General features: G+C 34.8%; 2 protein-coding genes across 2 annotated transcripts in view; both read right to left on the minus strand.

The window, feature by feature from the left end:
- The window catches only part of LOC136026438 (5'-AMP-activated protein kinase catalytic subunit alpha-2-like), a 47,442-nt gene extending 24,000 nt beyond the window's left edge, over positions 1-23,442 (minus strand). Inside the window, exons 1-4 of the mRNA XM_065703033.1 lie at positions 23,292-23,442; positions 16,587-16,676; positions 14,537-14,678; positions 4,408-4,646 (exon numbers count right to left, since the gene is read on the minus strand). Of these exons, the coding sequence (XP_065559105.1) occupies positions 4,408-4,646; positions 14,537-14,678; positions 16,587-16,674 (469 nt within the window). The 5' untranslated portion in view covers positions 16,675-16,676; positions 23,292-23,442. The remainder of the gene's footprint in view (positions 1-4,407; positions 4,647-14,536; positions 14,679-16,586; positions 16,677-23,291) is intronic.
- On the minus strand, positions 19,696-22,647 carry LOC136025767 (uncharacterized). The gene is made up of 2 exons (XM_065701754.1): positions 22,585-22,647; positions 19,696-20,748 (listed from the first exon to the last, which is right to left on the minus strand). Exons 1-2 carry the CDS (start codon positions 22,645-22,647, stop codon positions 19,696-19,698), a joined length of 1,116 nt encoding a protein of 371 aa, XP_065557826.1.
- Positions 23,443-26,077: the final 2,635 nt, after the last annotated feature.

The following is a 26,077-nucleotide window of genomic DNA, read 5'->3' on the forward strand; positions in this document are numbered from 1 at the left end:
AGTAGCTACGAGAAGAATCTCCAGAAGATTTCTTATAATGTCTTTATCCCCTCAAAAATTGAAATGGAAAGTACGTCATTGATAATCCACGGCAGAAAACACTTAACCGGAACTAAAAAAAAACAACAACTCGAACAACAAGGAAAATCACATTTTTGCACGGGTTGGAGACATTATCAATATTAACCAATCATAGTTACAACAGTAGCTGTAACCTAGTAAAGAGCAAACCATAACTGTACTAAGAATACAATACCCGAAAATTAAAAGAAATACGTTCTAAACAAACTTTCCAATGTAAAAGCATTACCATTTGGTACTGACTCAGGATGATAGTTATTATCTTAAAATGTTAAACATAAAAGTAATAAGTATTGATGAAAACAAATTTCCGCAAAATTTCAAAAAAAGATTCGAAACCCTCGCAAACAGTAGCAGATTGAAATAGAATATGACACCAGGATCACCTCGGTAATAAACCCTTAACCGGTGTTTTTCAGTCATCCGTCTAGCAAACTGAAGATAACGAAATTAACTCATTTTGGTAACACTGGAACATCGTAGAGCTATTTAAGGGCTCATTTGAAAGCTAATGCTTAAACCTACCGGCTTTTTTTTTTATAAATTCGGATTGACCGAATTAAGCAAAATATAATTTTCACAAAGAAGGCAGATCTTTGTGAAAGACAAAGGGGCAGATCAAGATAAAAATGACCATTAGAATTACAACCGTCAAAAGTCCTTAACAGGCAGATTTTAGCCCCCCCCCTTTCAAAATCCAAGTCTAAGTAAAATTATCTGGCTTACATCAGAGAAGCGTATCGATCCAAAACAGTTTTAGAGAGGGGGGAGTGTTTTTAGCGTCTGGCTAGCCTCATCTGCTTATCATTGTAGCGAAAAAGGTACAGGCATTTAGTAGAAATTGGTAAAAAGTAAAAAAAAAAATATATATATGTAAAAAAAAAAAAACAGAACAGAAAAACTACATTAAAATTGCAGTGGAGAAAAATTACATGTGAAAATTGAGGTAAAATTGCAGCAATTTGCACCCTTTAGTCTCGTATGTTTTACCAGCTGTTAAAACACAATGTAGGAGGAATGTCCCCATCCCTCTCTCATATGCATCACCTCTACTAAATAATGAGAAACAAACGGGATACCATTTTGAGGTTTTATAACTACAATTATAATACTTAGAATAAACAAAGAACTGAGGGCTAATGACATTTGCATCTAAATAGGTTTCCTCGTCATACATAGGCTAGATATTTGATCAGTGCGCATCATGCATTTATTGAAACTAATCAGATTTCCTATATTGTCGAAAGTGTACTATATTATGTTTGTTTTATAAGATAAGGTTAAATTTTTACTTCATATTGAAAAAGAGGTTTTATTACAGTATCCACGACACAAAGGAGAAATTAAAAGCAACGTTGAAAAGGAATGTTCTTTTCTCTAGAACATTCTCTGACAATATATAATATAGCTTTATATTTTATTCTATTTATATAGAATATAGCAATATAGAATATATATATATATATATATATATATATATATATATATATATATATATATATAGAATATAGCTTTGATTTATTCTTTTTCAAAAATCTTTAACCTTTACATCTCTCCGTTAAAGAAATGAGAAAATTTCATTCTCAGCTTGATAATAAGGAGAAGTTTCTCGGAAAACAATTCTTGGTTTGACATATGGTAGTATTAGTCAGTTCGTACATACTAAATTACTATTTAATCATATTCGAAATCAGGGTCTTATTTCAGGGCATTATTCGTAAGCTGACCAATGAAGCCAACTTGGCTTTCCACTTGATATTGACAACTACCGGAAAGCTGTCGGACTGTTTTTTTGCGAGAAAACGAAAATTGGCTAGACTCGGAAAGCGAATCTAGCCCGCTAATAGAAAGTTTCTGGATAGTAATTTTAAGCACTAAAGTCAAACTATTAGGCTCATGACTTTGTCCAATTTCTTTATTTTGCAATCGATAATGTCAAGAAGTTAATAGTAGAAGGTTGAAACACAATTATTATCGCTATTTTATATATAAAAACTGATTATAACAATGGAAGCGTGGTTAATTCTTTAAATGACTTGCTTCTTCAGTCGTTATTCACGCAGTTTTCACTAGCTGGTATTATAAGCCAGTTTTAGATATCATTATCAAGATGTCGATATCAGGCAACGTGTCTTCGAAAGCACTTCGGGATAAGTAACTAACTATTGTGGCGAACGTAACTATTCAAACCCTTCTCTTAAATAAACACAATTTGTTTATCCTAATTCACACTTTGGATAACTTTTACGGGTGAACAGAGAGACTACTTGTAAAAAATCTTGTGACTCGAAAACTTTTTGTTCTTTTTATTGGCCCATATTTTCGCACAAGAGAACCAATCAGGTGAAATTTAATTTTGGCTCTGTTTATGGCTTGTAATTTTACACTGCAGGGTCTTAAAAAAGAATCAGGTTTTTGTAAAAACGTGGGGATATGTGTCTCTTCAGAAATAAGGAATTACGAGGCTGGCGTACGAAAATAAGTCACAGATGTGAGGCAATAAAACCAAAGCAAACTTTTTACCATAGGATTATAAAAAAAAATCTCTCTTTTTCTTTGTCTTGAAATATTAAACCGAATATGTCACGCTTCTAGCAGAAGTCAGGAGTGTAATTTAAGTTAAAAAGAAACAGAATTTCGAGGGCAAGTGAAAATTTTATATTTAGCCATTCAAACTCTTTCCTTAAATATTTTACTCATGTTTTCGCTATGAAAGTTTATGGATAATTCCTGGAGCAATGCAGAACTACTAAAAAAACATGCAACAAACTTGTTAACGTTTGAAGTTAACACAGTTGACGTCTCAGTGTACACGTTAGTTAAACTAATAGAAAAAGAGAGATTATGTTTATATGGTAAAAACTGTGCTTTTATTTCAATGGTTTATGTCAATGACATATTTTCGTCTGCAAATAGCAGTATTCCTTATACCCCGCTTTAAAAAACCCGAATACTTCTGAGCAGAGGCGAATCCAGGAGATAGTTTTAGCTGCATGTGCCCCACTCTCCAGAAGCTTAAAAGTTGCACTAATAAACTTGGCTGATTCGTCCTCCAAATATTAATCCACCCGCCCTAGGCTTCTTATTACCTTTAAAACGCCTTAAATCGCATCACCAGTGAGATAAGGTTGTGAAGACAACCTGCAGACTTTGATTATGCGTTCCTAAATGAAACTTTAGGCCGTAAAAAATAATAAATAGCTAAACTCCGCCTGATTCGTTTCCCTGTGTGGAATTTTAGGGAGGCAAGACGACACTTTTTTTTAGTCGCAAGGTTTTCTTTATAAGCAGCACCTCTGTGGTTACATCTAGGATATATTGATCCTTGTTCTCCGAGAATTGGTCTAAAGTGTAGGGGCAATGGGTCTCTAGGAAGGGCTCTCCTCTATTTCACCAACGACTAAGTCAACAACTTTTAATACCGCAACTAGTCCCCCCCTACCAACCCTCTTTTCCCCAAGTGGGTGCGATGAATTTTCCATAGCCATTCTGCTTAAAATAGACTGAAAGTCACATAGCGAAAACTCCAGAATAACACGGCCCCCCAGAACATGGGGGCAAGTGCTTTAAATTATACCCCCAGGGTATGTAAGGTTTTTATGAAAGGGATGGAAGTATAAACTTCGGAGAGGGCTCATAAAATTGTAAAAAAAAAATAAACCTTGAATTTTACTATTTCATGAGAATGGTGGCTTAATGATTTTCCATGAATCTGTCAAGGAAAAAAGAAATCTCTATAATCACAGTAAATCCTCAATAAGGAGTGTGAAAATATTTTTCATCATTCATCTTTCGAGACAAATCCTAACAGACAATTAAATATATTAAAATATCCAATTTTATGTAATTCTAAGGATACATTTTTTCAAAACGAGAACTCTTTCATTTTTTTCAACATGAGAAATTACAGGTGTTTTATAACTACCATAAAATGGATAACATGCACATTACGGACGAAACAAGTTCAAGGAACAAAATATATGTCTATTTGATAGAACAATAAACAACACGGCTTAAAATCCATTGGCTTCGAAGGTAAGAATCTCAATGATTTTTGCTTTCTTACAACGATGAGAAAATTGAAACGATGTCAAGAGATGTCTCCAAGTCATCTCCAAGTCAAGAAGCATTACTATAGTATCATATATAATTGTTAACACCACAGATAAAATACAAAGAAATGTATATTAAATCTATTTTTAAACTTTTTTTTCCATTCAAGTTTAAGCAACACCTTGCCACCTTTTTGATATTAGAGCCAGACCTACGACTGTACAAATGTATAAAACGATAATATTGAGCGTAACAAAGAAAGGAAAAAATTACCAAAATCTGCAATTTTGACGTGCAAATTTGAGTCAAGCAGAAGGTTTTCGGGTTTTAGGTCTCTATGTACAACCATATGGCGATGACAGTAATCTACACCAGAAATGATCTGCTGAAAGAATCGCCTTGCTTCATGCTCCTTGAGTTTTCCGTGCTTAACAATATAGTCAAAGAGTTCACCACCAGAAACATATTCCATGATCATAAAAATGTCTGTAGGTGTACTGATGACCTGGTATCTAAAAGAAAAAATTAAGTAAATCTTAAACTTGTTTTTTTACTCCAAAGATTATAGAATTCACTTGAATACATTTAATTCAAACTTAACCAAAGGTAAACCAAAACTTAAAAAAAAAGTTTGAGGATCACTGCACTCTCAGTAGGAATAATGTAAATGACATTAACAAAAAATCATTAATTTTTGCCTAAAATTTCAATCGATTTTACCATCCCGTAATAAAAAAAAACGATTTTAACTCAGTACATTATTAAGCTTTAACTTATAAAAATTGTTTATATTCCTTAAATCGACAACTATCCGACTCTTCTCTTCTATATTCTTTAGAGATTTTATCATATATAAAGAAACAAAATACAAAAAAAAACACATAAAAGTCTTATGACTAGTACCGCCCAGAGTAGATCAATTAAAAAGAAAACTTAGAGTAAATTAAAAAAAAGAAAACTTTCCAAAAAAGATGGTTTCTAAAGAAAATTGAAGGCCATATTAAACTTAAGATGGGAAGAAATAGAAACCTACAATAACTCAAACTCAAAACGACCAGAAATTACTATTAAAGAATAAATGAAACCCAAAACGAATATAAATCATATAAACAACCATAACAAAAAGACCTAAAACAGGTTATAATATAAATGAATAAATAAATCTTAAAATGAGTAAAGCTCAAATTGAATATTAAACTCAAGCTTAAAACGAGCAAAAATATTTTGCTATAGAAGCATAAATGAAACCAAAAACGAACAAAAATTAAATAAACAATCATAGCAAACACACTTACAATAGGTGCTAATATAAATGAATGCGAGTGAAACTTAAATTGAATATGCAAAAAAAGCTTGAAACGAACAAGAATCACTACAAAAAAGAGCTTCGGTTTCGCCTCCTTCTCTCACTGTAAAAGTCTAAAACTTACTGCGTCATTGGCGCCTCACTGAAAACTATATGTGTCTTAAACAGTCTTAGAAAGTACAAATAAAATCAAACTGAATGTTTGACACATAATATTATTAATTGTTGAAAGATCATCAGTTCAAGATTTATGTCACTGTAATTTTATTTTCATTTTCAATGCTGTAATAACTGAAAAAACAAAGCATTTGTAATATAATTCGTTTTCAGTCAATCACCAATGACGCAGCAGGCTTTAGAATTTTACAGTTGGAGAAGGGGGCAGTATCTAAACTCTTATTTGTAGTGAAACTATTTTTGTCTTGAATACTCTTGGAAAGAACTAATAAAATTAAACTGGATATTTTATATATAATGATATTTATTGCTGTCATCAGTTCAAAATTTAATTTTGCTGCAATTTTTATGTTTATTTTCAATGTTGTAATAAGTACAAAAGAAAATATTTGTAATATAATTCGTTTTCAGTAAAGCACCAACGACGCAGTAGGTTTTAGACTATTACAGTGACAGAAGGAGGCAAAACCAAAACCCATGTTTGTAGTGATTTGTGTTAGTTTCAAACCTGATTTACATATTCAATTTAAGTTTCTCTCGTTTCAAGATTCATTTGTTCATTTATATTAGTACCTATTGCATTTTTGTTTGCTATGAATGTTTTTTAATATCTGTTCATTTTGGGTTTCATTTATACTTCAAAAGCAAAATAGTTTTGTTTGTTTTAAGCTTGAATTACATATTCAATTTAAGCTTTACTCGTTTTAAGATTTATTTATCCATTTATAATAATACCTGTTGGATGTTTTTTTTACTTTGATTGTTTATATAATTTCTGTTCGTTTTGGGTTTCATTTATTGTTTAATAGTAATTTCTGGTCGTTTTCAGTCTGAGTTATTTTAGGTTACTACTTCTTCCCATCTTAAGTTTAATATGGCAATATCCCATGACTTATTAACGATAAATTTTCGGATGAGGGAGGGGTATCGGGCCATGGAGGACCAGAGGTCAGCTCCTATAAGTTTGGAATAAAATATTGTTTATAAATTGTATTTTTTTTCGGGGGGGGGTCGATCCATGGAGGGTCGGGTTTAAGTTGCCATAATTTTGGAATAAAGTGGCGTCAACAAGCGTTTTTCTTTTTTTTAGGGGTGGGGTCAGCTGACTTTAAGTTTTGGAATAAAATATCATTAATAAGTTTTTTGGGTGGGGGTTAGGGTTATCTAATCTTTGAACTATTTTCAAAACTGCTGCATAAGAACCTTATATACCCTCAGGGTATAACATATAACACTTGCCCCGGCTCTGGGGGTTATATTGACCCTGGAGTTTTCTTGTCTGATCTTTCGACTTATTTTAACAATTAAATAAAAAAACTAGTTTTTTATACTAAAAGTAAGGAACGACATTAAAACTTAAAACGAACAGAAATTACTCCGTATATGAAAGGGAGTTTTCCTCCTCGACACCCCACTCCTTGCGCTAAAGTTTGATTCTTTCTCGCAACTCTACTTTTTAAAACAATAAAAAACTCTGTCTTCTGGCAAAAAATACGAAATTCCACATTTTTGTAGATAGGAGCTTGAAATTTTTGCTATAGGGTTCTCTAATACGCTGAATGCGATGGTGTGATTTTGTTTAGATTCTTTGACTTTTAGGGGGTGTTTCCCCCTATTTTCCAATATACGGCAAATTTTCGCAGGCTCGTAACTTTTGATGACAAAGATTAAATTTGATGAAACTTATATATTTAGAATCCGCATGAAAATTCGATTCTTTTGATGTATCTTTTAGCATCGAAATTGCGTTTTTTAGAGTTTCGTTTACTATTGAGACGGGTCGCTCCTTACTACAGTTCATTACCACGAACTATATAAAAAAAATTCGATCGGATGAATTTGGGGTAAACAGAGCAGGGGAACTAGTTGCCCTCTGTCCCTTTTTACTCCTATAAAGGGAACTAGAGCTTTCAATTTCCAATAGATTAAGCCCCTTTCGAAGTTATATACGATTATTCCTTCCATAAAACCTTATATGCCCCTTTTGAGCTATGAGTTGAGTTATTGTAGGTTACTATTTCTTCCCATCTTAAGTTTAATATGACCATATCCCATTTTTCAGAGGAGGGAGGGGTATGGGGCCATGGAGGACCAGAGGTCAGCTCCCATAAGTTTTGGAATAAAATCTTGTTAATAAATTGTGTTTTTTTTTGTTTCTTTTGTTTTTTTTTGGGGGGGGGGGGGACATGGAAGGCCGGGTGTAAGTTGTCATAATTCTTGGAATAAAATGTCATCAACAATTGTTTTTTCTGGGGGGGGGCATGCAGAGAAGGCAAGGGGTCAGCTCACTTAAGTTTTGGAATAAAATATCATTCATAAGTTTTTTGGGTGGGGATTAGGCTTATCTAATCTTTGAACTATTTTCAAAACCGTTGCATAAGAACCTTGTATGCCCTCAGGGCATAAAATGCAACACTTTCCCTCGGCTCTGGGGTTTATATTGACCCTGGAGTTTCTTATCTGATCTTTCGACTTATTTTTAACAAAATGTCTATAAAAAAATTCGATACGATAGATTTGGGGTAAAGAGAGCAGGGGAACTAGTTGCCTTCTGCCCCTTTTGACTCTTAAAGAGGGAACTAGAAATTTCAATCTCCAATAGAATGAACCCCTTTCGAAGTTTATACGATTATTCCTTCAATAAAAACCTTATATGCCCCTGGGGAAAATTTACACCACTTGTCCCCGGGTTCTGGGGGGGGGGGTCGTATACACCCGTGAGTATTTATATAATTTTTGGTCTATTTTGGACAAGATGAAAATCTCGAAATTCTATCGGACGCATTTTTAGAAAAGATGGTAGGTGTGATGGGGATGAGCTAGTTGCCATTAGATTACTTTTGACTCTTCTGACGTTCTGAGCGGGGTTTGTTAATCCAAAGTTTTTGTTATCTAATCGTTGGACTATTTCAAACAAAATAGCTGTCTCAAAATGCTCATTGAATGCGTTTGGGAAAAAGAAGGAGTGTGTGACAGGGGGCGGGATATATGCTTTCCTTTCACTTTTAACTCTTAAAAGTAACTAGAACTTTCAATTTTCGATCAAGAGAGCCACTTCTGAAGTTTATACGACCACCCCTTACATAAAAACCTTATATGACCCCGGTGCACAACTTACAACACCTGCCCACGGATTATGGAGGGTTGTGTAAACCCCGAAATTTTAGTTATTTTACCTTTAAACGATTTTGAACAAAGTGACTATCTAAAAATTTTGATCGAATGTATTTCATGAAAAAAGTCCTTGGGAGGGGGTCCCCTCCGAAGTTTATACTACAACCTCTTCCACAAAAACCTTACACACACGGGACATAACTTACAACCCTTAATTCTCTGGTCTGGGAAGGAGGGGGTATGTTGACCCCTAAGCTTTTTTATCTGATTGTTGGACTATTTCAAAGAAAATGGCTATCTGAAATTGATCAGACGAATGTAAAATAAAGAGGGTGTATGCGCATGTGTGTGTGTGTGGGGGGGGGGGTGTAGATAACAAACCGTCACATTTCAATGTTAAAAAGATAACTGGAACTCTCACTTTCAAATCAAATGAGGTACCTTTGAAGTTTATAGGTTCACCCATTGGGGCCCTTGCTTAAAAACCTAATATGCTCACAGGGAATAACTACAGACCCTTGCCACTGGGCTTTGGGATGGGGGGGGATGTCGACTTCATTTGAAGTTTATACGAGCAGCCTTTCTATAAGAACCATATATGTCCCTAAGGCATAACTTACAACGCCTACCTCTGGGCCCTGGGGGATTTTGTTGACTCCAGAGTTATTGTTATCTGATCTTTGAACTATTTTCAAAATTTTTATCTGATACATTTAGGGGAAAAAGGCACTGGGGGTTATTTGCCCTCTGATCATTTTTGACTCTTAAAAAAGGCACTATAACTTCCAATTTCCAATTGAATGAGCCCCCTCCGAAGGCCTTAGGGTTGGTGGAGGGGGGGCAGTTACCATCAGATCACTTTTGACTCTTAAAAATAGAACTAGAACTTTCAATTTATAATCATTTGAGTCCCCTCCGAAGTTTATACGACTACCTCTTCCATAAAAACCTTATATGCCCCCGAGGCATAAGTTAAAACCCTGGGGTATGTTGATCCCGGAGTTTTTGTCATCTAATCGTTGGGCTATTTCAAATAAAATAACTATCACAAATTTCAATCAGATCCATTTAGGGAAAAGAGGGTCTGTGTGTATGGGGCAGGAGGAATATGCCCGCCGATCACTTTTGATGACTCTTAAAAAAGTAACTGGAACTTTCAATTTCCAATCAAATGAGCCACCTCTGATTATATCACCACCCCTTACGTTCAGCCGTATCTGCCCTGGGGCATAGCTTACAACACTTCCCGTGGGCTCCTGGAGGGGGGGGGTTGTTTTGACCCCTGAGTTCTTTTTATTTGATCTTTGAATTATTACGAACAAAACGGCTATCTAAAAATTTTGATTGGATGCATTTGGGGAAAAGGGCCTTAAGGGGGGGGGGGCTATTTACACTCCAATCGCTTTCGACTCTTAAAAAGAGCACTAGAAATTCCGATTTACAATTGAATGATCCACATCCAAAGTTTATACAATCATCCCTTCTATAAAAACCGTATATGCCCACAGGGCATAATTCACAACACTTGCTCCCAGATTCTGGGGTGCAATGTTATCCCTGGAGTTTTTATTACATGATCTTTGGTCTATTTAGAACAAAATAGGATAAATAAAAAATTCAATTGGACACATTTGGGGAAAAGAGGGTTAGGGTGGGGCTAGCTGCCATCAGATCACTTTTGACTCTTAAAAAGGGAATTAGAATTTTCAATTTCTAATCATTTGAGTCCCCTCCGAGCTTTCGACAGCCACTTCCATAAAACCTTATAAGCACCCAGACCATAAGTTACAACCCTTCCCCCTGACTCTGGGGGAGGGAAGGGGGGTATGTTGACCCCAAAGTTTTTGTTATCTGATCACTGGCCTACTATTCCAAACAAACTAGCAATCTCAAAATTTTGATTGGGTACATTTGGATAAAAGAGAGTGTGTGTGTATGTGTGTGTGTGAGGGGGGGAGTAGATGCCCTCCAATCCTTTTTTACTCATAGAAAGGTAATTGGAATTTTCAATTTACAATCAAATGAGCCACCTCTGAAGTCTATACCCCTTACATAAAAACCTTATATGCCCCAGGGACATGACTTGAAACACTTGTCCGGGCTCTGGGGGTTTGTGTTCACCCAGTAGTTTTTACTACTTGATGTTTAAACTATTTTCAACATGGATGTGTTTGGGGGAAAAGGGAGTGAAGGAAGGGGGAAAGTAATTAGCCTCCGATTTCTTTTGAATCACAAAACGTGAACTAGATCTTTCAATTTCCAGTTAAATGAGCCCTCTCTGAAGTTTATACGAGCACTCCTTCTATAAAAACCATATATGCCTCCAGGGCATAACTTACAACACCTACCCACGGGCCTTGAGACGCTGTGTCGACTCCATAGTTTTTTTTATCTGATCTTTGAACTATTTTTAACAAAATGGCTATCTCACAATATTTTATCAATGAATTGAAACGCTTACTTGGGCTCTTTGGGTTTGTGTTTACCCCGGAGTTTTCACTATTTGATGTTTGAACTATTTTTAACAAAACACCTATCTCAAAATTTTTATCAGATGTATTTGGGGAACAATGCCGAGGGGAAGGGGGCTAGTTGCCCTCAAATCAGTTTGGACTCTTAAAAAGGCACTAGAACTTCTGATTCCAGTCGAACGACCCCCTTCCGAAGTTAATACAACCAGCCCTTCGATATGAAGTTCCTCTGGAAAAAATTATAATAAAACATTGAAGCCGTATGGCCTTTACTCTTATATAGATATACTGAAAATAATACAGGAAAAAAACAAAACCAGAGTAATTGCATAATTTAGGGTCCTGACTTCTGGGATGGCAATTACAATTTCACCCTTTTGAGACACGTATTTTTATTATTGAGGTATTTTAATTGAATGATAGGCTTAAAATTTTGATCAGATATCATGTGGGTCAATCGGGAAACGGAGGATGTTAAAGGGATGAAAGATTACCATCCCCCTCAGTTTTGGCCTTTGAAAAGGGCACAAGAACTTCCAACCATCTGTTTTAGGTGGTAATGCGAAGGAAGATAAAACAAAAATACAATCAAATAATATACAGCAGAGACAATAAGCTAATTACTATTTCAGCACTATTGTGTTGACTAGGATAACAATTCACTCAATTGTAATTTATTTAGGCTCATGAGCTACTATTTTATTAGATGGTGAATAATTTGGTCAATACCACTGCTAAGTTCAGCTTTCACTTAGTATAATGCATCAATGATAAATACAGAGGTGATTATACAAACGTTTTTACAATATTTTTAAAACCACCGTCGTGCGCTGGCAAAGTTTTATTCCATTATTATCATTTTTCAATTATCAGATTTTTAAAACATTTCGAATAGCATAGATTTTAGGACAATAAAAATATGTAATTTCGGGGACTCTTAAATTTCTCTTATGCTTGGTCAAATTGACACGAAAAAGTACTGTCAAAAAGCATAGTGCCACTGTTATATTACAATGGTATCATAGTTTAAAGATCAGTATGTCACCTATATGTTGTTAACCCTTTTATCCTTTTTTTTCACCACTACCCAATGAGTTTCATAGTTTAATAAGTCAACCTTTCGATGTTTTTTTTTTTTTAATTGGCTGCTTGTATGTTTGAGCTTTTAGCAAGAAGTAGATACAAATCATTTTATGTCCTCTGCCCATAGGTTTTTAGTAGCATCTGAAGCAAGCAATATCTGAGGAATAACTGAAAGATTTAGTTGAAAAAGGGCTGAAAATAAATCGTATTTAATTGAAAATCTTATATGTTAATTTGTCCTTGGTTTGAAATTGACTTGACTGTACATTTCAGTTTCTATTTGGCTTAAGCTCTGTTTATACTTTATAGTACTTTTGATCTGTTTCAATTTTGACTTGCTATATAACTTCATTTTAACTCACCAAGAGTTCCACTATTTAATTTTCCTTGAAAAACTTTGTTTTGGTAAAAAAAATATTAAAATTAATTTCTCCTTATTATTTTAATTTAGACTTTCAATATAGGAGAATTTGAGCAGTTATTTTGATTTTTTCTGCTTAAAAACAAGAATACTGAATGGTAACTGAAATTTTGGGTAAAATTTGAGTATTTATGAAAAACTTTCGATGAGCTGAAGTCTTGTGAAATTATGTTTTTGTGATTGTCGTACAAGACAACAGGTGATGAATGGGACGACAGTTATTCAAATAGTTTGTGGTAACGAACTGTAAATAAGGAGAAACCCAGCTCAATAGTTGCAGAGACTCTAAAAAGCGGAGTTTTGATACCTATCAATACATTAAAAGAATCGGCTTATTATGCTGATTTCAAATATACAAGTTTCATTAAGTTTAATCTTACCCATTAACGGCTATGAGCCTGAGAAAATTTGCCTCATTTTTGAAAAAGGGAAAAAACACCCCTTAAAAGTGACAGAATCTTAATGAAAATCACACCATCAGATTAAGCATATCAGAAAACCCTGCTCTAAAGGTTTCAAGCTCCTATATGCAAAAATGTGGAATTTTTTGTTTTTTGACAGGAAAAAGACTACAGATATGTTTTTTAGGGGTGACCGTACCGATCCAGTGGTCCTAGAATATCGTGAGAGGGCTCATTCAAACGGAAATTGAAATCCTTAGTGCCCTTTTTAAGTGGCCAAAAAAATTGGAGGGCAACTAGGCCCCCTCTCCCGGCCCTTTTTCCAAAAATCGTGAGTTTAACATGACCTCCTTCCATAGCCCCAGGGGAAAGGTCTTTAAATTATAAAATTTTCCTATTGTTTACGCATAGCAGTTGTTATTGGGAGATATTCATACATTTTCGGATGAAGGAGGGGACTGGTTTTCTTTTGTTTTTTTCCACGGTGGAATTTTCTATGGGGAAGAAAGTTTCTAGGGGTGAGTTGTCAGGAGAAATTACACACTGGGGGAATTTGCACGATTGTTTTATTATGTCTTACTTTCTCTTTTTAGTCTCAATTTTACGCTTGGATTTGTAAAGGATAATTGTCCTGGGTAAATTTTCACTTCGATTAAATTTTCTAGAGAATATGTTCATGGGGAAAGTATTTTTCTATGGAGGTGGGGCCTCCACGAAAGCTTGAATTTTGTCCCAATTCTTTGGGATCCAAGAAACACAAGAGTCGTTTAATCAGAACGATAAGAAGCTTTTTATAAGTACTAAAAACTTTGGCATAAAGAGCAAGGTGTTGAGGAGGAGGCAACCTCCTTCATACGCGTAATAATTTCTGTTTGTTTTATTTAATAGTAATATAGAATGAAAATCAGAGCATGATTTTTGGTCTCGCGTGAGGAAAAAGCTATCCATATCTTCATGTGATGGGAGCCTTTGAATGTATACATATTCTATTCTGTCTCTTCATCGAAAAGATCTCTTCATTCTCGTTTTCTGTTGAATATTAATGTTATACAAAGATGTCATTGCATCCTTTTAAGGGGGACTTAAATACTTCACGTATTTGCGGTGATTGATGTTTGCTTCACAACTGGCCTTACTAACTAGTGTAACTATAGTTTTAGGTTCCATTTCTTCTTTGACAGTTTGACATTCCATAAAAACAGCTTTTTCTTATAATGGATTCTGAATTTGCTACTTAATTTCTGTGGAAAAACTTTTTATTTTTATTTGAGATAGCACTTCAAATACGTGGCAGCAAAACGTGCATTTCCAACACCCAACCTAGTGAACATGAACCTATTCTTCATATATTTGACTTTAAAAAAAAGATTTGAAAAATCAGGCGGACATGATCACCCAATACAAAAAAAGAAAAAAAACACTGACTTACAATTTGATAATATGAGGGTGTCTGAAGAGCTTCAAATTTTGGATTTCTCTTCTAATTTTGCCAACAACGTCAAGGTTCTTTATCTTTTGACGGTTTAAAATCTTGACAGCAACCTTATGCTTTGTTAGCTGATGCTCTCCAACTGATAAAAGGTGAAAAATTGAGAAAAATTAGCTGGCCTTGCAGGAAAATTTACAACACAAACAAAGTATTGAATTTTGAAGTAAAACTTGAATAAAAGTCAAAAACATAAACCACCATTGGAAAATAGGGCTGCATAAACTAGAGAAAAAACACAAACAAAAAGAGAGTAATTGCTTTAAAATATTCAAGAAAATTATAGGGTAAATCATATATATCTTATAATATTGGCAGGGGGAAGCCAACCCCCCCCCCCCCCCAGATGTGACTGATACAGGCTCCAATCCAAAACAAAATTTCTTAATGAAGAAGCCATATCTATTTTCTTCCTGTTTAAAAACGAGCTAGTAGCCAACCAGAACAAATTTCTACAGCGTTGACATTCATATGATATGGTAACATGAAATGCAAGCCTGAATCAAATAATGATATGACACTTTCAGGGTTGGTCAGAGAAAAAAATGTTAAAGTTTTCTTTAAAGCAAGACTCCTACAAACCATATGTTTTTTACAAGTCAATGTGTTGCTTACAATATAGGTTATTGTCAAGAGCAATGCCTAAAAGCTGGATACACGAGGTTTTATTTCAACTTTCAATTAGATATAAAGAAGGGAATTATAATGCCAAAAGTAATGTACAATCAAGGATGCTTCCCTACATAGTCATCTTGGCAATTAATGCATCATTTATACCTGTGAACAAGCTGTACAATGTTTCTTCATAATCTGTCACATAAGAAAAATTTAAGGGAGGTGTGACAGTGGTTTTTAGGTCCGTGTCAGTTTGGATGTGCTGCTTCTGATGCCATGCCTTCAGTGAAGATAAAGTTGTTCAACAAGCTATTTGGTTACAAGAACACTGTGAGACATTATGAGAAATGCCTAAGTTGTAATATTCTTTCAAACCGAACCACTAAATATAAACAGAACTGGAACTCTGTTCTCTCAGATACTCAGAGTGTCATCATTAGTGAAAGGAACAGTAGCATTCAATCAATCTTACTAACAAATACAAATTAAACCAGGGGCACACACTCTCTTACAACGAAATTTGGTAACCTCAATAGAGAGATCATGTTGGTTAAAGAATCAAGGATTTTATGGACATCCTGTAAAAAATAGCAGGAATCTAAATAGATTCTAGCACTGAAACCCCAAACTTAAATAGTGGATTCCCCCTAAAGTACTTTTATGAACTTGCTATTATTTATTTTTGCTATTTTTAGCCTTAACATATGGATTTCCACATTTCCTTGTGTTACATGTGGAAGGGATCCCACCTCCATGACTGATACAACGAAGTCACCAGGAAAAATTAGGAGTCCCCCACCCCATCTTCTAAGACTTAAATTCGAGTACACCTATGCAGAATCAAATTTTTTACTTCACGAAAAAAGTATACGTTACTAAACTTATAACAGTAATGGAGCAGAAAAAAATTAATATAAAATATTATCTTAAGAAAAACTAAAGCATACACTGTCAATAATTACCATAATTTAGCTTAAAAACTGTGTCTGAAGTGCAGTGGGGGATCCCAATATTGGTGCAAACCTCCACCTCCTTCCAGGAAATTACAAAACTGTGACTTAAAAAAAATTATCCTCCCAGCAATAGTTCTCTTATTACCCCTTCCCCAAAGTTTAAACATAACCCCATAATTCTCTTAATTCCATAGCCCATCAATAACTCTCTTATTACCCCCTCCCCAAAGTTTAGACTTTTGTCCCTAGAGTAATTATGGATATGTGGTTATTTTTACCTTTTTTATTTTAGACTATGTTCTTTGTTAGAGGTTTCCATCACTTAAATAATTTCAGCAATGCTACATGCACACATACAATTTTATCTCAGAAGAATTAGGCTTAAAAATCTGACAGCATAGATGACAGCTAAGAAATCTACTTACTTTTAACTTTACCAAATGTACCAACACCAAGTGTTTCACCAAGGACATAGTGACCAATTTTCACTAATGGCTGTGATTTCTCAGACATTTCTGCAAGACAAAAGGAAATCTTGAAAAAATGGAAGATAACAATAATACATGACGAGCCTGTAAAGTGCCAAGGCTGTTTAGAGATTAATCTAATTCAGATACTTCTGTTATTAGGTACACACTAAAAATTCTAGTAGAAATGGATTGCCAAGGTATCCTTCTGAACACAGGCCAGCCCATTCGGAGTAGAAATGTCTTGTGGAACAAAGCTCTGTACCTCAACATATTCCCAAAGGATCACATGGGAATTTAATAGAGAAATTGTGTTGAAATTTGTAAAATTTTGATGAATACATTATTATAAGGATCTGACTTCCTTGGAAAGACCTTTTGACCCCTCCTTCTATCCTGAACTATGCATTCCATGCTTACACTCAGGAAGAGTCCCCTGTAAGACTTGTCCAAAAGACCTCCAAAGACTAATTTAAAAAATCACTTTATGTGCTTTTTAGTACTTGGGAGAGTCTTCAGTTCTGGAAACATTCTTACAAGAGAGAAATATTCATTAAAAATTTTTCTTAAAAAATGAAAATAATTTTAAGTTCAATTTCTCCTTTAAGATCAGAATAAACTATTTTGCCAGTTTATATCAAACAGTTCCTTTTTGTAGTTGTGTATTCATTATTTTTTTTCCTTTTCTCTTCAATAGAAGATACAAGTTTATTTCAGCATTAATTCCTTGTTGTAGTAAAAACAATCTTTTTTTTGTATGTGGATGATTTTATAGATACATACATATGTTCTCTTCTCCAAAAAGCAAACGTTAGAATGGATGCATGGGAGAGACAGAGAAGACTTGGGAAAGATGATATTTCATGATAAAAGATGTTATTTGTTTTCAAAACTTAGCATCTAAGAAATATAGACTCAAGGCTAAATTAATTATCTTAAACCGCATTTTCCAGCAAGATAAGGTGGTAGATCCTCCTGTAGGTTCTCACTGGTGGTGAGTGATGTAATTATGTTGGCTAATAATTAACAAATCTTTTTTGGTAAAATTAAGACAGTTCTTCTATGCAAGCTTCCAAGCCTTGGAAATAGGGAATAAAAGAGATCAGACCTTTGAAACAACTTTCTTGGGCATAAGATATTGAACCTGTTACTGGTTGATCACCATTTCACAAACACTGTTGCATTGGAGTTTGCAATTTGTATTATCAATTTCAATGTATTGCAGGGGGGGGGGGTATTAATTGGTTTAATTAGACTATCTACTTCTGGGAAAATTACATGAATTTTACCTAGATGGCAAGGTTGATTAAGCTGATATTGGAAATTTTTTTTAGGATTCTTAGTGTGTTTATTTATGTCTTCTTTGAAATTTAGTGACCTGCATGTCAAACTACTTTTGACAACTAGTGTATTACTCAGTAAATGTGTATTATAAGACAGAAATCACATATGAAAAAAAAATATAACATAAAGTTCTTGGTAAATTTGGACTTTTTTCTATTAAGCCTACTTAACTAGGTAAGATATGATCACACAATTGAATGTTTTTTATACTTTTTCAAATACACTAATTGCTTCTATTACGAATTTTATTTAAAATTACCTTAAATTGCAGCTTGGAGTAATCTAAGGATTTTCCTCGTAAAAACTCTAGAGTTGATGATACATGACACATAGTTGAATATGTACACTTGACTAATGGTTTGATGTTGCTGAATCGAGTGCTTCCCAGTTATACTTCCATTCTTTTGTTGACCATTCGTTGTTGAGATGGTTCTTAAAGCTGTTTGTGGTTTGGGCAGGTATCTAGCAGTAACTTGATCCAGAGTTTGGTAACACTGTTGGTCAGAGAATGGGCATGTTGCCACTTTGAGGAGAAATACCTGGATAACTGCAAGTTATGTCCCCTTGTACAAGAGTCCTGAGACGCCAGAGGAAGGAGATCAGGAAGTGCCTTTGAATTAATAAGTTTATGAAGCAGAATGGCATCATCCCATCTTCTTCTATAAACCAGAGTTGTAAGTTTCAGCTTGCAGAGCCTTGTAGGGTAAGGGAGTTCATGCAGTCCACTCACCATCTTAGTGGCTCTTCTCTGGATATCTTCGAGAATTGTAACATCTTTTTTGAAAAAGGGGGATGCAAGGACCATACCTGTCTCCAGCCTTGGCCAAACAAGTCCTTTGTACAAAAGACTTGGAATTTTAGGAGAATGAGAGGAAATTGTTCTTTTTATAAGCCCTAGTGATGAGCTAGCTGATGCTGCTGCCTTCTTTGCATGAGTGCTAAATTTTAGATGCTTGTCAACAATTACTCCTAGGTCATGTTCTTCCAACACTGGAGAAAGGGACTGACCATAAAGAGAGTAAGTTGTATTGGTATTCTTGTATCCAAAGTGTAAGACATGGCATATTGACACATTGAAAGAGAGTAGTCAAGATTTCGCCCACATGCTAAAGAATCATAGGCATATAGCATCATTTTGCTATTAAGCACTAGAGGAGCATCATTTATGAAAATATTGAACATGGTGGGGCCAAGCATACTACCCTGTGGAGCTCCACTGATAACAAGCTGAGAGGATAGGATTGCCATCTGCATCAAACAGTCTTACATGCTGAACACAATTCCTCAAGAAATCCAGAATCCATTTAAGAATTTTTTCTTCCAAACCAATAGATTGTAGGTTAAGCTCAAGTCTCTTATGATAAACTTTGTCAAATGCTTTTAAAAAATTAAGATGGATCATGTCAACTGGGATTCCCAACACCAGTAGTTTTGTAATTTGGTTATATGACTTGAGCAGATTAGCACAAACTGATCTGTTGCTTTGGATGCCATGTTGAGAGCTGTTGAGAAGATGATTCTGATCAATATCATCAATACCTGCTTTGTTGACAATACATTCAAGGAGCTTAACAACAACAGAGGTAATACTAATAGGCTGGTAGTTATCTGCAAAATCTTCCTGTTCCATTTTTTTGAATGGGGGTAATATGTGCCACTTTTCTCTCTGCAGGAAGATTTGAGCTATCAAGAGATAGTCTAATGAGCTCTGAGAGTGGGTATGCTATTTCTGTTCTGCATTCATGCAAAAGATGGGGTGGAGGCCATCTGGCCCTGCATATTTATTTACATCCAACAAAGCAAGCTGTTTCAAAACAGACTCCTCAGTTAGCTCTATAGATGGCATTGGTTGAGTAACAGTATATGAGGGAGGAGTCAGGAACTGACTAGCAGTTTCTGGTGTGAAAGCTGATGCAAACTGGTTATTTAGGATCTTGGCTTTGATAGCCGGGTCTGAATCTGTCCGATCAGGGACAGAGTGCTTATTTTGACATTTAACAGAAGCATAATGCCAAAACAAATTGGGGCTATTTTTTATATGTTCAGCTAACCTTTCTTCATGACTCTTCTTCAGTTGTTTGATGGAATTGGTGGCCTCATTCCATGCCTTTTGATACTTCTGATAGTTTGCAGCTGTTGTTTTTTCTTTAAAGTGTTTCCAGGTTTGATTCTTCCTGTTCAGTAGTTTGCTAGTTAGACAAGTCATGAAGGGTAGTGTTTTTGCCTGTTTCCTCAAAAATGTTCTAGTGTGAGGTTTTTCAAGAACTAGCAAAACAGCTTTGAATTTCTGCCAAGATTCTTTAATGTCTGAAGTGACTATGATATCCCAATCAAAGTCAACAAGTCTCTCAGAGATACGCTTGTAATCAATAACTTTGTGTTGTTTAGGAAGAGACTCAGTAGTAGCCAAGCACAATTCTGTGAGGATAGCAGCATGATCACTGTTACCAAAAGCGGCAAGAAATTCATTTTTAGTCCACAAATCTGGATTATTAAAAAGAACTAGGTCCATTATGTTAGATGTTTCACCATCTCTGTACCATATAGGTTGGTCAACAGTTTGGAACAGCAAATATTCAGACAGGCAAGTAAGAAATGGATATTTCTGTTCTTTGGCTGAAAAACCAGAACCATCAACCCAATCATAATTGGCAAGATTGAAGTCACCAAGAATCACCACATGTTGGTTGTAAGAGTCCTTGATAATATCAGAAATAATATTAGCAAGATACTGTTCAGATTCAAGGCAAGAGCCTTTAAAGCCCTTAAAAGGTCCCTTAAAAATACATCTTATTCTTTATTACTTTCCGGTAAGAAAAGGTTACTAAATATCTTAAAAATGCTTTAAAATAATTATAAAAATGCTTAAAAATAATTATATATACTTACTTATATCAATAATAAAAGAGCATGGCTTGGTATAAGCCTAGGACCTTGGCTATTCATGAGAAAACATGTTAAGAAAACAATTCTTACCTCATAATATGCAGAATAATCCTAGTTAACATCTTCACTTCTTTCAATGTTGTACAATTTTTTTAAAACAATTTCCAGAAAAATAAGAACAGATTTGACTGCATTTTCCTGTTTTCATATATTCTATATATCTAATTAAACACCATTGGTGCTATCAAAGTATTTATCACAATTAGGCTACTTGTCAATATACAAATAGTGATAAGTTATGTTGGATGGTGTTTGGGTGTTTGTTTAGGCCTATAAATAATTTTTAAGACTTAGAGAATAGACACAAATATTTAGAAATGTGACAGAAGATCTGGAAATACAAGGAAAGAAGTGAATATAAAGGTTCTCTCCCTGCAATATGCATTAACTGAAATTATTCTGCATGTTATGTAGTGGAATTGTTTTCTTAACATGTTTCCTTATATATAGCTGGGGTCCTATACTTATACCCATTGTGTCACTTAACCCAACCCCCTCCCCCTTGATGAATAAATTTACAGCCCACTATAAAGATTTCTAGTATAATTTTAAGAACAGCATGACTCTTCCTTATTACAAGTCATTAGCATTTCCTGTAAAATAGAGAAGAACAAAAGAATCATTATCAAAAAATACATTTTGAACATATAGATTTAACTATATTTATCATCTGAAAAAGGGAGAGGGGTTGGCTAGATATGAGATAAGTAAGTATTTATAGTTGTTTTAAGATAGTTAACGGAAAATCTGGCAGCCTTTTCTGATAAGGAGCAAGTTATTACTTTTGAGGGTCCCTTTTGGGGCTCAAAATTAACAACAAAAAATGAAAAGACACATCCAATGCTGAGCTCACCTCCAACCCAGTAAGGGGAAAACATAGGAAAGGGAAGTACCTTAAATTGTATCTTCTAGCAATTGAGGTTGAAGAACCTGTAGATGTTGCTAGGTAACATTGATTTAATATTCATCTTGTAGTTCATGAGTGGATCATCATTTTTTACATATATAGTTTCATAGTTTGGTTTCAGTTTGACAGTTTGGTTTCATCATATGGTGTCATTAGATGGACAGGCATGTTTGAGAACTAAAAGGGACAGGTGGCAACTAATAGACCACTATAGACTAATAGACAACTAATACTCCTAATAGAGAATAATACTACTAATAGACTACAATACTACTAATAGACTAATAATAGACAACTAATTGGATGATACTGGTTTGTCCTACTGTGTCTTCAATGACTTCCTGCTCTAATTACGATCAACCCTCAATCTTGAAGCTGTCAGCTGATATGGCCAACACAGGTTTGCTGAGTGAGTTCTATAGTGGAACAACACAATTGGTGAAGAAGTTGAACTTCTCATGCTTTCTGCTAAATTTTTGCTGCAGTTTTATGGGATTTTCTTGTGTTCTGGTGTATTCAGTGTGGGCCTAATGGTGTTCACTGTGGTTATCATATTAAATGCAAGGATCTTTCTATGTCTTTCTATGGTATGTTAGAGTAGGCAGGTCAAGCTTTTTTAGTCATTGCTTGTAGGAGATTTGTTGTTTGGTAAAGAAGGCAGGAAATTTTCAAAGGTCTCTATTTAATGTTCTTTATGAATATAGCAATTATATCCTAGGCAACTGCCTAATGTAAAATATTTTTTGGGTAAATGTTTACTTTTGTTCCAGATGCTCTAAAGTGTGTATTACTGCATATAGCAAGATTCTGATGATTGAACATTGTTTATTTGTCATTATTGGAGAAGCAAATCAATTTCTGGTTGATTCTCCTCCCCCATAGGGCAAACTAAAAATGTATAAAGTTGGCTTGTTTACAAGTAAGATTACCTATAGAGCAAAATGTATTAGTCCATGAGCCCTGTGGGCAGTGGGTTGAGGTCTGTATTCTATATTTATTTAATAAACTTTCCTTTAGTTGTATACTCTTTGTTGAATAGCCTAAATATAGAATACAGACCTTACCCCACTGCCCACAGGGCTTATGGACTAATATGCCTTGCTCTTGCTAATCATTATACTTAGAAAGCAGAGCCTATACCCTTTTTTCCTTCTGTGACTTCTTCCCTACAGTCTATTAGTGAGCCTTTAACTACCCTTAGTTTAAGTTGGCATATTTTGCAGCCCCCTTTTGCACTGTAAGCATTACAGTTTCTGCTTAAAGTTAAACATATTTCCTGGGGAAAATACTGGTATTTACTTTTTAACATACATTAATTGCTAAAATTCAATTCCTAATAGATTTATTAACTGCATTCATTTCTTGCCTTTACCTAGCTACATATTTTATAATAAATATGAAGAACCCAAAACTGACGTTTCATGGTAGGCCTGGCCTAGTAATTTAATTGTCAAAGTGTTACTTACCTCGAATGTTGTTTTATAAGTGGAGCAAGACTCAAATAATGGGATAGATCGGTACTAAATAGTACTGGATTTCAGAAAAGGATTAATTAGTCTGATTGTTAACAAATCACATAAAAACGCTTTTCGTTTTCAAAAGTTTTGCTTATTTGAGATTATCGCTAACTATAGTAACTACAACTAAATATAGATGGCAAAATATTTACAATACCACAACACATGCCGATCTTACCACAAATCCTCGAATGGCTTCGAAATTTACATTAATCTAAAAAACAGCTTAGATACCAATAGAGTTATGAAAACTCCTATCTTGCCCATGAGAAGCTTTTGGTAAAGAGCTCTGAACTTGGTGCCTCCTCCAAGCCCACGCTCCGACGCGTATATCGTACTACAACACCATAGGCGGTAACACAATTTTGTTTTGTTGCATACATAGCTTAGATACTAATACCAGTTTCTTGTTACCAATTAGACAACAATATCAGTTTCCTGTAGCCAGTTGCTAGCATCGCTACCAAACACTGTGTCCCAAAAATAAATCGAGTTTTCATATCTGTATATTGGTATCTAAGCTGTGATTTATAAGAAGCATAATTCCAGGCCAGCTTTAATTCAATGATATTCGAATGCTATTTCTTATAGAATGACAAAATATCATTCAACAACTTTCAATACAATTAAAATCTAATATTAGTTGGAATTTTCAAAGTGTTTCCTAGCTTGATTTTACAGTGGTTTATGATCATGAAATAAAATGGTCAAGCTAAAATTTTTGGAAATAGCTGCGGCGGAATGATTAGTCATAGGCAGCACAATAACGAAGCCTAAGTAAAAAGTGAAGTGGGCACAATGTATTATTTTTTCTTTTAGACCAGGACACTTCGTATAGAAGGAGTTGTCGTAGAGACTTTGAAAAAGGCTGATTTCATTGGAATTTGTAAAGACTAGTGCTGTTTTATAGTCGAAAGTTATTGGAGGGCAACTAACACCCCTTCCACATCCATCATTTTCCCCAAAACATTCAATCATAATATTGAGATAGCCATTTAGTTCAACGTAGTTAAAAAATCCATAAATTATGGTTTTAAGATACCTCCCCCCCCCAGAACCCTCAGGGCAAGGGTTGTAAGCTATGCCCAAGGGGTATAAAAGGTTTATATAAAAAGGGTGATCTTATAAACCTCAGAAGGGGCTCATTGGATTGTTCAGCAGAAGTTCTAGCGCATTTTTTAAGATTCAGAGTGATTGGAGGGTGGATACTCTCCCCCCACACACCTCATATTTTCCCGAAATCCATCTGATAGAAATTTTGAAATGGCTATTTTTTGTCTTTGAAATTTAGAAAAGATCTCATTTGATTGGAAATTGAAAAGGCTAATGCACTTTTTAATAGTAAAAGTGATTGGATGGCAACTAGCCCCCCTCCCAGGCCCATCATTTCCCCAAACCCATATAATCCAAATTTTTAGATGACCATTTTATTCAAAGTAATTTAAAGGTCCGGAAATCATGTCTCTGAGGATGATAACACCCCCAGAACACTCAGGGTAAGGGTTTTAAGCTATGTCCTGGGGGCATATATGGTATCTATAGAAAGTGTGATTATGTAAAATTTAGAGAGGGCTCATTTGATTAGTAATCAGAAGTTCTAGTGCCCTTTTTAAGATTCAAAGTGATCAGAGGGTGGATAACCTCGTATTTTTCCACATTCATTTGATAAAAATTTTGAGATGCCCATTTGTTGTCGACAAAACTTCAAAAACAGCTCATTCGATTGGAAATTGGAAGACCCAGTACCCTTTTTAATAGTTGAAAGTGATTGAAGGGAAACAAACCCCCTCCCACATCCACAAATTCCCCAAGCACATCCAATAAAAACTTCGAGATGGCCATTTCGTTCAACGTAATTTAAAGGTCTGGAAATTATGTCTTTGAGAATGATAACCCTCCACAGCACTCAGGGCAAGGGTTGTAAGTTATGCTCTGGGGGAATATAAGGTATATATAGAAAAGGGCAATCGTACAAGCTTTAGAGGGGGCACATTAGATTGGCAGTCAGAAGTTGTTGTTCTCTTTTTTATATTCAGACTGACCAGGGTGTGGATACCTCCCTCACACCTCATATCTTCCCGATAAGTTTCTGATTTTAATTTAGAGATGACCATTTGTTGTCGTTGAAACTTTGAAAGCAGCTCATTTGATTGGAAATTGAAAGGGCCAGTGCCCTTTTTCATAGTCGATAGTGATTGGAGGGCAACTAGCACCCATCCTCGCCCAACATTTCCCCAAACACATCCAATAAAAATTTTGAGATGGTCGTTTGGTTCAATATAGCTGAAAGGTATATCTTTTTATAATATCAAAATAAAATCTTTTGGGAACGATGTTAAACTTGATTTTTCAGGTCAGCTTCAGAAGCTATAAAATTAAAATAAAAAATTGTGTTTGCGCCAGGATTAAAAATTGTTGAAAAAGTTTCTCCAACATAAAAATAGTAACCCATACTTTGGATTTTTATTGAAGAAAACAAAAAAGATATACAGTATTTTTTTTTTTATGAAGAAGACTATGTCAATAAAAAACGAACAGAAATTAACTTAAAAACTTTTTCCTCAAGACAAGTTTTTCAAAGAAAAGTAAAGAGCTCCATTAAGCCAAGAATGAGCAAACCTAAATCAAATAATCTTCCAAGCGTAAATCTACCACAAATCACTGTCAACACATAAATGAAAAACTCAAAAGGAACGGAAATTGCAATAAATAGCCGAGTCAAACTCAAAACAAGC

This window comes from Artemia franciscana, chromosome 4, assembly GCF_032884065.1.
Source record: "Artemia franciscana chromosome 4, ASM3288406v1, whole genome shotgun sequence".
In the NCBI taxonomy this organism is placed as follows: domain Eukaryota; kingdom Metazoa; phylum Arthropoda; class Branchiopoda; order Anostraca; family Artemiidae; genus Artemia; species Artemia franciscana.